Source organism: Sus scrofa, chromosome X, assembly GCF_054392235.1.
Source record: "Sus scrofa isolate SSC_HxYL_T2T_F1_AM1 chromosome X, Sscrofa_HxYL_maternal_Yorkshire_Landrace_v2.0, whole genome shotgun sequence".
Taxonomy (NCBI): Eukaryota; Metazoa; Chordata; class Mammalia; order Artiodactyla; family Suidae; genus Sus; species Sus scrofa.
Window position 1 is genome coordinate 94,329,656 of NC_139401.1, and position 14,417 is coordinate 94,344,072.

The 14,417-nt window shown below is 42.0% G+C and overlaps 1 protein-coding gene across 1 annotated transcript; it reads right to left on the bottom strand.

Moving 5' to 3' along the window:
- Positions 1-10,266: 10,266 nt before the first annotated feature.
- TCEAL5 (transcription elongation factor A like 5) lies at positions 10,267-13,395 on the bottom strand. Its single transcript, XM_021079944.2, is given in 5 exon segments — positions 10,267-10,676; positions 10,678-10,739; positions 10,741-11,130; positions 11,944-12,007; positions 13,248-13,395. Coding segments are annotated over 3 exon segments (582 nt in total). The 5' UTR covers positions 11,104-11,130; positions 11,944-12,007; positions 13,248-13,395; the 3' UTR covers positions 10,267-10,519.
- Positions 13,396-14,417: the final 1,022 nt, after the last annotated feature.

A 14,417-nucleotide genomic window follows, 5' to 3' on the forward strand; every position in this document is an offset into this window, starting at 1 on the left:
AGGCACACTTCAGCTTTTGGAGAGAGAGTGCTGTTGCTGTTGGCTGGGCGCTTTTAAAAATTAAATTTATAATGGAAAATCTTTGCTGACCTCTTGATTCCGCTTTAGTGGCCTGCGCTTTGTTATCCTTGAGACACTCTATTTACCCATCCTAACACTTTCATCCTGTTTTGTTGACTTTCTACTTTGTATTCTTTACTTATCTGTAAGTGCCATAAGGACAAAAACCTTATCTGGTTCAACTTTGTAACCACTCCAATGTTGAAAGTTCAAGTTGGTGGAAAAAAATTAAATTTTCACTTAATATGGGAATGGTTAAATAAATTATCCATACTAGGAAAATGGTACAGCTATAAAAAGGAATAAAGTAATTCACATATGGTGATATCAAGTTATATTTTTGAGTGAAAAAAGTGGCAGAACAGTACTTAGAAAATACTGTTCTACACAGATACGCACAATGCATACACAAATATGCATGTGAGTCGTTTACTAAATAATCCTAATTTTCTGGAATAAACATGGAATAATTTTATTTTTTCCAGTAATTTCTGTCAGCTGTGGTCTGTCAAATTTTCCCTTCAATTCACTGAGTAATGAATTAACAGCATTTCAGTTTGTTTCCTCGACTCTGCAGTCACTTTCATTCATTAAGAGAGTTTTATTTTGGATTCTTGAAACTCAAGTCTGGTTTATCTTTATAAACTTTTTTTGGAAATAATTTTAGCTCTAAAGCAGTGTTTTAAAGATAATACAAAGTGTTTACTGTATACCCTACACCCAGCTTTGCCTAATAATTTTGGTATATTTATAAAAACAAAGAAATTAACATTTGTGCCATGCTATTAACTAAATTACAGACTTTATTCAGATTTCTCCAGGTTTTTCACTATTGTCCTTTTCCTGTTCGAGGATTCAATCCAGGATACAATGTTACATTTAGTAAACATGTCTCTTTATGACAGTTTCTCAGTCTTTCCTTGTTTTTCATAACTTTGACACATTTAAAGAGTGAGGTATTTTGTAAAATGTTCCACAGTTTGAGTTTGTCTTATGTTTTCTTAGAATTACATTGGGGTTATTGATTTGGAGAAGAACACTGCAGAGGTGAAGTGCCCTTTTCATCCCAATGTCAGGGTTATGTGACATCAAAGTGCCCTTTTCATCCCAATGTCAGGGTTACTTGACATCAACATGACTGATCACTGGTGATGTTAACTTTGATCATTTCCTTAAAGTGATGTCTGCTTCGTTTCTCCATTTTTTTTTTTGTTTGTTTTTTTGTGCTTCACCTGTGGCATATGGAAGTTCCTGGGCCAGGGATCGAATCCAAGCCACAGCTTCGTCCTAGGTCACAGCTGTGGCAACACTGGATCCTTAACCCACTGCACTGCAGCAGGAGATCCTCTAGTAACCTTTATATTTTAAATTTTATTTTGTCTGATAATATTATTGCTATTCCAGCTTTCTTACGGTTATTGTTTTCACAATATGTTTTCATCCTTTTTTTTTTGCAAAACATATTTTCTTTCCTTTTATTCATACTTTTGCTTTCATCCTTTATATTTTTAAACCTAAAGCATGCCTCCTGTAAACAGCATATAGTTGGATCTTTTAAAAAATCTAATGTGACAATCTCTGAATTGTTACATCCGGTCACATATAATATTATTAATATGATTGGATTTATTTCTGCCAACTTATTTTTTGTCTGTCATATATCCCATGTAGTTTTTTTCCCCTCTTCTTTTTCTCCTTTTTTCTTACATTAATCAAATATATTCTAATGAAGGATTTTAATTTCTTTCTTTTTTTTTTTTTTTTTTTTTTTTTTTTGTCTTTTTAGGCCTGAGGCATATGGAGTTCCTAGGTTAGGGGTCAAATTGGATCTGCAGCTTCTGCCCTATGCCACAGCCATGGCAATGCCAGATCCGAGCTGCGGATCCTTAACCCACTGAGCGAGGCCAGGGATCGAATCTGCGTCCTCATGTATACTAGTCAGGTTCGTTTCTGCTAAGACACAATGGGAACTCTGGATTTGAATTTCTTTAATGACTTTTTCACTATATATTTTAGAGTTATTTCCTTTGTGGTTGCCCTAGGACTTGGCATATATATGTTAACTTATGAGGATCTGCTTCAGATTTATACTAACTTAATTCCAGGAGATATAGAAACATCATTCCTATATAGTTCTATTCCATTTATCCACTTATTGTGGTAGTACTGTCAAACATGTTACAACAAAAATGTTATAAACCCATCCATTCTTATCATTATTACTTTATATAACTTTGTCTTTAACGAAAGATGAAAGATAGCAAGTATATATTTATAGAAGTTACTGTTACCCTTCTTAGGCATCACTTCTGGTTTTTTTCATTCCTTCCAGAGGAGTATGGTTATTCACTGGATTTATTTCCCTAGCCCAAAGCAGCTTTGCTTCCACCCATCTCCTTTGTTTTTGTATTGGCAAATGTATTTTTTTTCTCTGTTATAGGCCCAATAATACATTATAAATGTATTGTTTTAACCAGTTGCTTTTTAAAATGAGTTAAGAGACGGAAGGGGAATAAATATGCATTTGAACTGTGTTTTATAATTACATAATCACACGTATGTGTGTTTTTGCTTTCTTCCCTGTGGATTCTTATTATTGTTTATGGTCATTTGCTTTCAGAACTAGAAAACTTCTTTTATTTATTCATTTATTTTTGTCTTTTTGTCTTTCTAGGGTTGCACCCGCAGCATATGGAGAGTCCCAGGATACGGGTCCAATGGGAACTGTAGCCGCTGGCTTACACCACAGATCACAGCAACGCTGGATCCTTAACCCACTGAGCAAGGCCAGGGATCAAACCCACAACCTCATGATTCCTAGTCAGATTTGTTTCCACTGCACTACAATAGGAACTTCGAGAACTTCTTTTAGTAAGTAAATCTTGTAAGGTGGGTCTACTGGTGAAAGATTCTCTCATTTTTTAAAAATCTGGGAATGTCTTTATTTTGCCTTCATTTCTGAAAGGTAGCTTTGATGAATACAGGATTCTTGGTCGACACTTTGTATCTTTGAGCAGTTTGAATATATAATCCTACTTCCTTTTAGCATCTATTTTTTTGATGATAAATTAGCTACTGGTCTTACTGGGTTCTCTTGTAAGTTAGGAGGCAATTTTTTCTTGCTGCTTTCAACATTTTCTCTTTGTTTTCGGCTTTCAGCATTTTTACAGTGTTGCATCTGTCAGTCTCTTACTTTTATGCTATTTGAGATCCATTGACTTCCTGGATATGCAGATGAATGTCATCAAAATTGGGAGGTTTTCATACATTATTTCTTTGAATTTTTTCTGCCCCTTTCTCTCCCTTTTCTCACCTTTGATGTTCTCATTATGTATATGTTGGTGCAATTAATAGTGTCCCACATTCCTCTGAGACTCTATTCATTTTTCTTCAGTATTTTTTCTCTCTCTTTTTCAGATTATATAAAATCTATGAATCTTAGAGTTCACTATTTTTTTTCTCCTGCTGACTCAAATGAGCTCCTCTAGTGAATTTTTCATTTCAGTCTTTCTGCTTTTCAGAGTTTCCACTTGTTTTTTTTTCTTTTTCTTTTTCTTTTTTTGGTCATTTTTTGTCTTTTTAGTGCCACACCCGTGGCATATGGAGGTTCCCAGGCTAGGGGTCCAATCAGAGCTACAGCTCCCAGCCTACACCACAGCTATAGCAACGTGGGATCTGAGCTGCGTCTACAACCTACACCACAGCTCTCAGGGCAACTCTGGATCCTTAACCCACTGAGTGAGGCCAGGGATTGAACCCGCATCCTCATGGATGCTAGTTGGGTTGCTAACCGCTGATCCACGATGGGAACTCCTCCCTTTGTTTCTTTTTATAATATCTATCTCTTTATTGATTGTTTTTCTATATGCTGTAATATTGTCATCATATCTGCCTTTACCTCTTTAATCATAGTATTTTTTTCTTCTCTGAGCATATTTATATTGGGCAATTGAAGTATTTGTTAAATTCTACATCTGGTCACTCTCACAAGCATTTTCTACTGCCTACTTTGTTCCTCACATATGGGTCATATTTTCCTGTTTCTCTGCAAGTCTTACAATTTTTTTAGATAATAAATTTCAGCAACTCTGAGTACTGATCCTCTCCCTCAGGGGCTTATTATGGTTGTTATTTGCCTGTTTGTTTAGTGACTGGCTGAATAGTTTCAGTCATGTCTCTTTCCCCCCTTCTGTGTGGAGCCTCTATGTTGATTCTAAGGGCAGAGTATCCTGCATGCCCACAGTCAGTCATTCTGGGATGACAGTGGTTTTGGCAGACCTCCTTTTACTGTCTCCTTCCCTGAACATACTTGCCTGGTTGATTGCTTTTGACAGTGCACTGGAACAGAAATTGCTCCACAGATTCATATAATTACATTTAGGATCCTCATCAGATAGAATTTTTGAGGTCATGGTTTGATACTTGTTTTGACCCCAAGAGGATGATACTTAGCTGTCTCTTTCCCTAATTCTCTGGCAAACCAGCTGACCTAACATTTAGCCTACATGTAATGAATCTATTAACCTCCTTAACTGTTTTTCACCACAACCTCCATTGTTTATACCACTTTGAGCCTGCAACTTCTCCACATTGTGTGGCAAATGATGTCAGTGCCTTTGGAAAGAGATTTGGAGCTCTCTGTTTTAAAGCCTGCCTCTTCCCTCATCCCCACTCTGGGGGAAAAAAAATCTGAGATAAGGCTCTGGAGCTAAGGATGGTGATGGTAGCGCAGTTCTTTCTGAGTGACACTGCTGCTTTAAGAACTGTGCACTTGACCCTGGGTGGACAAATACCTTCAGGTCTTCTTGGCATCCCTCTACTGGGAAATTGAGTCTTCAGTATTATTAGCACACTGTGCTGGAGGTAGAGCCTCCTTCTGATGAATGGGGGCTGGGCAGAAGAAAGCCCCCCACCTTTTAGCTGTATTCATCGGGAACTTAGCCTAAGCAAGTTAACTCAAGGCAGGATGAGAAGTTCTGTCTCTCCTGGGAAGATACTTGGATCCTCCAGGAGTGAGCTAGGGGGAGAAGGGAACCTGTAGGGTTTTTTGTTTGGTTGGTTTTTTATTGTTTTCACTTTTTAGGACCACACTTGCGGCATTTGGAGGTTCCCAGGCTAAGGGCTGAATCAGAGCTACAGCTGCTGACCTATGCCACAGCCACAGTAATGCATGATCTGAGCCATATCTGCGACCTACACCACAGCTCAGGGCAACACCAGATCCTTAACCCACTGAGCGAGGCCAGGGATGGAATCCGCCTCCTCATGGATACTAGTTTACCATTGCACCACAGTGGGAACTCCAAGACCTGTTTTTGGCTGTACACTTCTGGAGTGGTGTTTCCCTCAAGCTAAGCTGGGATCAGGAATGTGAAGGAGAGAAAATTGGTTCAAATGCCAAAGATTCTCACTGTTCTTATTGTTATAGTAGATTTTCTTTTTTAAATGTTTCTTAATGGAGTTCCTGCTGTGGCACAGCAAATTAAGGATCAGCTTTGTCTCTGCAATGGTATGGGTTTAATCCTGGGCCCAGCATAGTGGGTTAAGAATCTGGTGTTGCTGCCGCTGTGGCACTGGTCGAAGCTTTGGCTGGATTCAATCCTTGGCCCAGGATCTTCCATATGCCAAGGGGCAGCCAAAAAAAAAAGTTTCTTCATTTGCTGTATGCCCTTAGGACAATTTGCAAATAATTTAAATGGTTGTAATTTAAGAAAATAACTTTTAACAATTTCACTGGGGAGTGTATTCTCAGAGTTCTTCATATTGCCTTGCCAGAAGTGGAACACCAACCACAATTATTTTAAATTTCCTGTCTGACAGTGTCAAGATCAGTGTCATTTCTGATTATTGCTTTGTCTCTTCAGAATCTTTCATTTTCTTGCCTTTTTATATTTCTCATAATTTGTACTTGAAAACAAGATTTGTATGAGACAATAATTACTGAATTAAATAGAGTCTATAATTGGAGATGAGCCTATCTTGCCTACCAAGCTCTTAGTGTGAAGGTTTTGCCTTAATCTAGTTAGAAGTTGGGCTAGATTCATTTGATATTTTCTTCCCATTTGGCTCTGAGTCTTTCCACTTGACTTTGCAGTTTCCCTTTGTACCTTTCCCCAGAAAGAATCTGTTTCTTGCCATCCTCTACTGTTATTTTTACTCAATGTTTGTTGGTGTGGTGTTGAGGAGAGGGACAGGCATTCTCTAATGTTCTGATCAGATCCTCATCTTAGGCAAACACTGTGAACCTGAGTTTTGGTGGTATAATCTTCACACGTGTTCATGTGTTCCTCTGTTCCAGATATAACTTTGAGGCTCCCCTCCTTAACACACTGCTGATGGGATTGTCATCTTACATAGCTGCTTTGGAAAAAAGTTGACAGCTCCTCAAAAAGTTAATCAGAGTTACCACAGGACCCAGCAATTCCACTCCTAGGTATATACCCAAGAAAATTGAAAACATATTTACGTGCAAAAAACTAACACTGCTGTATGGTCTGTGTGAAAGAATTTAAGAGAGTAAATCCAAAGAGTTCTCATGACAGGGAGAAAAATGTTTTTCTTTTTCTTTTAAGTAAAATTATTGTGGTATAATCATTTCACAATATACGTTGAGTCAAGCTGTATACCTTAAATGTATTCAGTGATGTATGTCAATTATATCTCAACGAAACTGGGAAAACATTAAAAAATGAAAAAAATAGGAGTTCCCGTCGTGGCGCAGTGGTTAACGAATCCGACTAGGAACCATGAGGTTGCGGGTTCGGTCCCTGCCCTTGCTCAGTGGGTTAACGATCCGGCGTTGCCATGAGCTGTGGTGTAGGTTGCAGACGCGGCTCGGATCCCGCGTTGCTGTGGCTCTGGCGTAGGCTGGCAGCTACAGCTCCGATTCAACCCCTAGCCTGGGAACCTCCATATGCCGCGGGAGTGGCCCAAGAAATAGCAACAACAACAACAACAACAAAAAAGACAAAAAAAAAAAAAAGAAAAAAATAATAAAAGATTATCTTTGCTTCTTCCAGCAGAAAGAATTAACTGTTTTCTTTAAACCAGAAACAAACAGGGTGTTAAATTTAAAGTACCTCTTTCTGAAATGAATTAAAGCATTCAAATGAAGTTTTTAAAACAAATTTGGACACTATCGTTAGCATGCTTTGAGATTATCTCCATAATAAACTAAGGTAGAACCATCATTTCTGTATTTGTAAATTTTAAAGTTTAATTTCTCAATAGGGTTTATTTTATCTTTTTGTGTGTGTCTTTTTTTTTTTTTTAGGGCCGCACCCGAGGCATATGGAGTTTCCCAGGCTAGGAGTCGAATTGGAGCTGTAGCTGCTGTCCTATACCACAGCCACAGTAACACGGGATCTGAGCTGCATCTGCGACCTACACAGCAGCTCACAGCAACGCTGGATCCTTAACCCACTGAGCAAGGCCAGGGATCAAACTGGTGTCCTCATGGATGCTAGTCAGATTCGTTTCTGCTGAGCCATGATGAGAACTCCCAAAAGGGTTTATTTTAAAAGGTGAGAAAAAGTATGCAAATTTCTGTACTGATATTTGCTACAATGTGGATAAACTTTGAAAACATGCTACATGAATGAAACCAGATGTCAGAGGCCATGTATTGTATGATTCCATTTCTATGAAACACTTAGAATGGGCAAATCCATAGAGACAGAAAGCAGATCAGATCAGTTTTGCCAGGTGCCAGGGAGAGGGGGAATCGGAACACCATTATGTGCTAATGGATATGAGGTTTCTTTTTAAGGTGATGGAAATGTCCTATAACTAAATGATGGTGATGGTTTCAGAACTCTGTTAGTATATTTAAAACTGCTGAATTGTGCACTTTATTTATTTTCTTTTTATGAGTGCACCTGCAGCATATGAAAGTTCCCAGGCTAAGGGTCAAATTGGAGCTGCAGCTGCTAGCCTACGCCACATCCAGGGCAACACCCAACCCGAGCTGCATCTGAGACTATGCTGAAGCTTGTGGCAATGCTTAATCCTTAACCCATTGAGCGAGGCCAGGATTCCAACCCATATCGTCATGGACACCATGTCAGGATCTTAAGCCACTGAGCCACAACAGAAACTCCTGAGTTATGCACTTTAAAATGGTGAATTCTGGAGTTCCTGTCGTGGCTCAGTGGTTAACAAATCTGACTGGGAACCATGGGGTTGCGGGTTCGATCCCTGCCCTTGCTCAGTGCGTTGAGGATCCGGCGTTGCCGTGAGCTGTGGTGTAGGTTGCAGACGTGGCTCGGATCCCACGTTGCTGTGGCTGTGGTGTGGTCTGGCGGCTACAGCTCCGATTAGACCCCTAGCCTGGGAACCTCCATATGCTGCAAGAGCAGCTCTAGAGAAAAGGCAAAAAAAAAAAAAAAAAAAAAAAATTCTTTCTAAAATGGTGAATTCTGGGGAGTTCCCATTGTGGCATGGCAGAATCGAATCCGACTAGTACTTATGAGCATGCAGTTCGATCCCTGGCCTCACTCAGTGGGTTAAGGATCCAGTGTTGCCCTGAGCTTTGGTGTAGGTCAAAGATAAGACTCAGATCGTGAATTGCTATGGCTTCAGCATAGGTCAGCAGCTGCAGCTCACATTTGACCCCTTGCCTGGGAACTTCCATATACCTCGGGTGTGGCCCTAAAAAGCAAAATTAGTTAATTAATTTAATTTAATTTAATTTAATGGTGAATTTTTATGTAAAGAGGCTGAGTTTTGTGATATGTGAATTACATTTCAATAATGGTATTAAAAAAAGAAACAGCAGAGTAAGCATATTCTTTAGAAATGTGGAGGTAAGTGCCAGAAGAAACAAAAATGTTTATGTTAATTGCCTCTGGAGAGTGGGAATGTGGAAGGATGAAGCTGATTGAAATTTTTAATAATAAACCCTTTTACACTATCAGATTTTTAAATTTGATACACGTATCCATAAAAATGACCTAAAAACAAAAGACACCTACCCCACAGAGACATTTTGAGGCCAAGTCATAAGAGATTCTGAAACACTGGATATGAGGCAGGAGCCAGGATTCTGCATTTTCAACAATAGAGGTGATTTTCATGTAGGTGGTCCGCTGGTAGCTAGTGAACTTTGAGAAACACTGCTATATCCAATGATAAAATCATTTAGAGTGGATGGTAGTATAATCCCTCTCTTGCTGTATTTCTTTTGGAGTGGCAAGTTTCAACTGCTAAAGAATGAAAATACATGCTCAAGCCTATGTATTCAATCAGGGACAAAACTGGGCAAAGAACTGAGGCTTTCTGACTCAATCATTAATTTTTTTTTTAGGGCCGCGCTTGTGGCATATGGAAGTTCCCAGGCTAGGGGTGGAATCAGAGCCACAGCTGCCAGACTATGCTACCCCCACAGCAATGCCAGATCCAAGCTGCATTTGCGACCTACACCACAGCTCACCACAACACTGGATCCTTAACCCACTGAGCAAGGCAAGGGACCAAATCCGAATCCTCATGGATACTAGTCAGTTTCATTTCCGCTGAGCCACAAGGGGAACTCTCTGTATTGATTTTTTTAAAGCTTCTATTATGTGTTGTGGGTACCAGAACAGATTAAGATAAATTCTTTGCTTTGAAAATGGCAAGTCTAGTGGGCTAATTATAAGGTCTGAAAAATGCATTAATTAGGATTGTCCAAGGCATTTTTTCACAGTTCATGTCAGGATTAATAAAACAACATGAGAAGAGGGACCTTCTCCATAGTTTAAAAGGGAATGTAATGGGGTGGAACTGACTAGGAACTCTGGGGAAATCAAAGGGGCTTTGTTACCTTGAGGACTCTGGCTCCTGAGCAGCAGAGAGGCCCTTAGGAGAGTACAGGACCCATTAGAAGAGGCATGGTGCCCAAGAATCCTGGCATTTCCCAGGGGAGAATGGCCCCCACCTCTCAGCTGTCTGGACTTACTTATGGACACATGCGAGACCTCCCACATCCCTCTCCCATTTGATGGGGTTCTGGTCCTGCTCGTGCAGGAGAGAGGGCAGGAGCCAGCCCAACACAGCTCACACACTCAGGGTCTCATCGGATCTTCACCACAGCCCTGGAAGGCAAGTTCTAGCCCCAATTCACTGATGACAGAAACACAGTATTTCCCCTTTGGTCTACTCAGTTTCAGTTTTCCCTACACAGGTATGTATTTTTTTTTTTTTTCGAAAAAGGGGTGATGCTGTGTATGCAGTTCTGAAAATTATTTTTCTTTATTGTTATTTTACAGTGTACCATGAACATCTCTTTCATGCACATGGGTGAAAAACCCCTACTGAAACACAGACAGCACTGTAGTTGGACCAAAAGGCTGCTGGTAACAGTGACACCTAAAGCAAAATATCAGCTTAAGGTTAAAGCACACAGCCTGGCAAATGCCTGCCAGGGAAAGCAGGGTCAGTGACATTCTCATCAGAGAATCAGAATTGAAGGCCAAAGGCATTAAAGATAGGGGATATCATATAAGCCCCTTTGGCTCCTACCTCCGCCCCTCATTCCCCTGACACCCCGTTGCCCCCTTGGGGTGAATGGATCCTGTATACCTCTTTGCATCCTATGAAAACCACCCATTTTCTGTCTTTTCCTTAGCTCTTCCACCTTCTCTCATCACCTGCTCACCACCCAAATGCCTTTCCTGTAAGTCCTCCTCATTGTCCTTGGGGGGAATCCTCCGTCCCCCTGTCTGTTTTCCTTTTGGCTTTCCGGGGTACATGATCTTCAGCAGGGCGCTTTTCGGCAGCCCGTGGCTCACTCTCTGGCTTTGCCTGGAACTCCATCGTGCCCTCACCAGGTGGTTTTCCCTCATCTTCAGACTTGCCCTGCTTCTCTTGCTTCCCCTCGTCTTCTGGTTTTCCCTCATCTTCTGGTTGTCCCTCGTTCTGGAGCTTTTGCTCATGTTCTGGCTTTTCTTCCTCATCTGAATTTCCTTCATCTTCTGTATCCACCACATCTTCTGACTTTCCCACCTTGTCTAGGTTGCTTTCATTTTCTGGCTTTCCCTCATTTTCTCTGTAGACCTTCTCCATGTTGAGATTTGCCCTCCTTTGCTTGTCCTAGGAGACAAAATGGAGACAAAGGAGACTGAGGATGTGGGTGGCAAAATACAGGTACTCGCCTCTATGATTTAGGATTTTCCAACTTCTGGGTGCACTCCCGCCCATACATTTTCTCCTTTCCTTCCCACTTCACTCTGGGTTACATGAGCTAACCTTACAGACACTTTCATGGGTGTTTCTCCCTATGTTTAAGTGGGCTGTGCTGACAAGTGTCCCTAAAGAGGTTTGTCCCTAAACTTTGCTTTGTCCTTGGCCATACCCATAATATTTTTTTTTTCTGAATTCAGGCTGCCAGTGTCTTTTTCTTTTTCCTTTGGGAGGGGGGCTTTTAATTCAATGAATTTTATTATATTTATAGTTGTACAACAATCATCACAACCCAATTTTACAGCATTTCCATCCCAAAGCTCATCCCATCCCTCCCCCCCAAAACAATTTTAACTGGATATTCCTAACTTAGACTGACCCTCAAGAATCCTGGCCAGTTTCTTTTCCCCTTTGTATACAGTGGTAAGACTTATAGAACTGCAGACACAACAGAACAATGGCCGGTTCTCAGATGTCGGGGATGCTCTGATATCTTCAAGGGGCTTCCCAGATTTCATGCCTCCCTTTTCTCATTTCCTTGTGTTTCCCCTCTGTCCTCACCAGCCATAAAACTTCCTGTTCCTTTGGGGTCCTGACAGAGGCCATATATTCTGAGATAGGAACAGGGAGGCTTGGAGGAGGGGTGGCAGGGAGCGACCTTCCCAGCTTCTGTTCAGGCTTAAGTCACTCCTACTCCCAGGGGTCCTGCCCTCTCCCACTGACCTTCACTGATAATGCAGGTCCTTTTCTTGTCTGAGTTGGTGCCTATAAGCACGGACCCAAAGACCTGTAGAGAGACAGGAGACAAATGGTGAGTAGGGGGTTGAGAAGTGAATGACTGGCAGCTGGAAGGGACACCGCATCTTCTTAGATTCTAGTTGTCAAAACTTTCCTAACTCGCACCATTCTCTTGCCCTTGCTGCTCTGATCCCCCTCTACAGTCTCTCCCTAACAACCTGCATTTTTCTCCAATGGCAGAGAAGGCTTATTTCCAGCATGTTTCTACACTTCCGGATCCTCCATCCACATTTCTATCTCACTTTTTCTTGTAAGGTTCGGGACAGTGATGTTCAGAAGGCTGATCCAGCTGTGCTCAGGTCTCTGCCTTTCAATCCCCCTCCCTAGGACACCCAGTAGCAACGTGCCCACCACTTATTCTGAAAATGGTGATCACAGAGTCAAGGAGCAGGTGGTAGAGTCAAGAAACAGGGCAGAAATGTCCAGAGCATTTTGGCCACCTCCTCCCTCTCCACATGCGTAGAAAGACCACATTTTCCCACCATGCAAGAGAAATTATTTCCAAACACAGTAAAAAGTTTGGTCCATGTCACCTCCTCTCCACTATCCCTATGTCATAAGCTGCCCCTCTGCTGTAGGAAGCTGGTCTCCAGACTGAACCTCTTGTTGTCCCCTTTCTCTGTAGCACCTCTCTCCCTCCCCTCATCCCCTCTTCCAACCATTTCCAGCTCCAAAATGGACCTAAGGTGGAGAAGAGATAGAGAAACACAGACCTGGCCCCTTTTCGAAGGGGTCTCTGCCCTCTTCATCCTGGGCTCACAGGCTTTGATCAGACATTGCTGATAACCTGCTTCCTATGAAATCCCAACTCATCCCCATTCTCAACCCCTGGCCCTTCTCCATCACCTCCCACAAAGCCCTCCATTTCTTGTACCAAAAGGATGGATATCAGGGAAGGGGTAGAGAGAATCCAGTCTTGGACCTGCTCTGGTCTTTGCCCTCTGCCACCCCCACCCCAGCGGTCAGAAGACAGCAGTGGCTTTCTGGCCATCTCAGGAGCATAACCCCTTCTCACATTTCTTGCTGCCCCAAGCCAGTACTTACCCAGGGAAATAAGAGATGGATGGTACCCGGACCTCTCCCCACAAACTCCCACAATTTTCAGCACCAAAATGAATGGGGGTTGGGAGGAGAGTGGGATCTGGAAAGCAGACCAGATCCCAGGTAGCCTCTGTCTGTTACCACCCCTACCTCAGGTGTCCCCTTCCCCGCTCAGGCTGGTAACTAACCTGCGACCTGCTATAGGGCAGTTTTCAGCCCCCTTGGTCCCCTCAGTCTGAAATCAATCTTTCTCCAAGGAAATAAGGGCTCATACCTCGAGGAGAAGGACCTCTGCATGCGGTCAGCTCCTGATCCAGTGAAGGAAACGTCACCAGTGGCCTTGGGTCCCTAGTTCACCTCCCACCAGCAGAAAATGCATCAGGAGCCAGCCCACGCCTTCCCTTCATTAGCCCCTTTCAGCCTCGCCCCCCCTTCTGACCCCTCCCCTCACCACTTGAGGCCCTGTCATTCATTTTGGTCTTGGCTAATCCCAGAGGTCAAAAGTGGCCCAGGTCGCCCAATGGTATGTATTTGTTCTTCTGCCTTATCAGGGGCTGCATCTTCTCCCAGGGCTACTGGCCCCATTGGTACATGTCTGAGGATTGTTTTTTTCTTTCTCTCCTTTGATCTCAAAGCACCTACCCCCCTCCATCTATTTCTCCACCTGGTCACTGCTGCTCACTCCTGTCTTCCAGTCCTTCACATAATAAGTACAGAGTGGACTGGTGGGGAGGGAAGCAGGTAGTTGAAATAGGGATTTCATTTTCTTCTAAATATTTTTTTTTCAGTTGTGTTTATTGTGTTCCCCTCAGCACAGGCTAGTCCTATACACAAAAAGTTAAATAAAGCTCTTTTCATCTGGGAAAAAGAACATGTTGAAGATAGAGGGAGAAACCAAGATCCCCAAATTCTGAGAGCAAATGAAGTTCCTAATATTAATTTTTACAGTATAGAAAATGGATTGGATTGGCAACATACAAAAGACTTTAAGTTTTCCTAAATAGCTGGTCTGTCATGTTCGATTCAAAATACATGTATTTAATGTTCCCAGACAGTCGCTGAGTGCTGAATGCTTAGTACACTTGCTGAAATCTCATGGCTAATAAAAATATCAGTCTTGAAAATTTGGCCCCTGGCTATTGTCATTCAGAGGTTTAGCTGTGGGCAAAGGCAGCTGAGGATATGACGGGTGGGGGGGGGCGGCATGGTTTGGTCTTCCCTTCCCTATCAAGAGGGGGAGAAATATGCTGTCCTGACTCTGTCTCACCTTCCAGAACCTTTCATCCTTTGCATTCAGGCATCTGACTGCTGCTTGCTCCAAAAATACACATGGAGAGGTAACCAAGGTGGTAACTTCA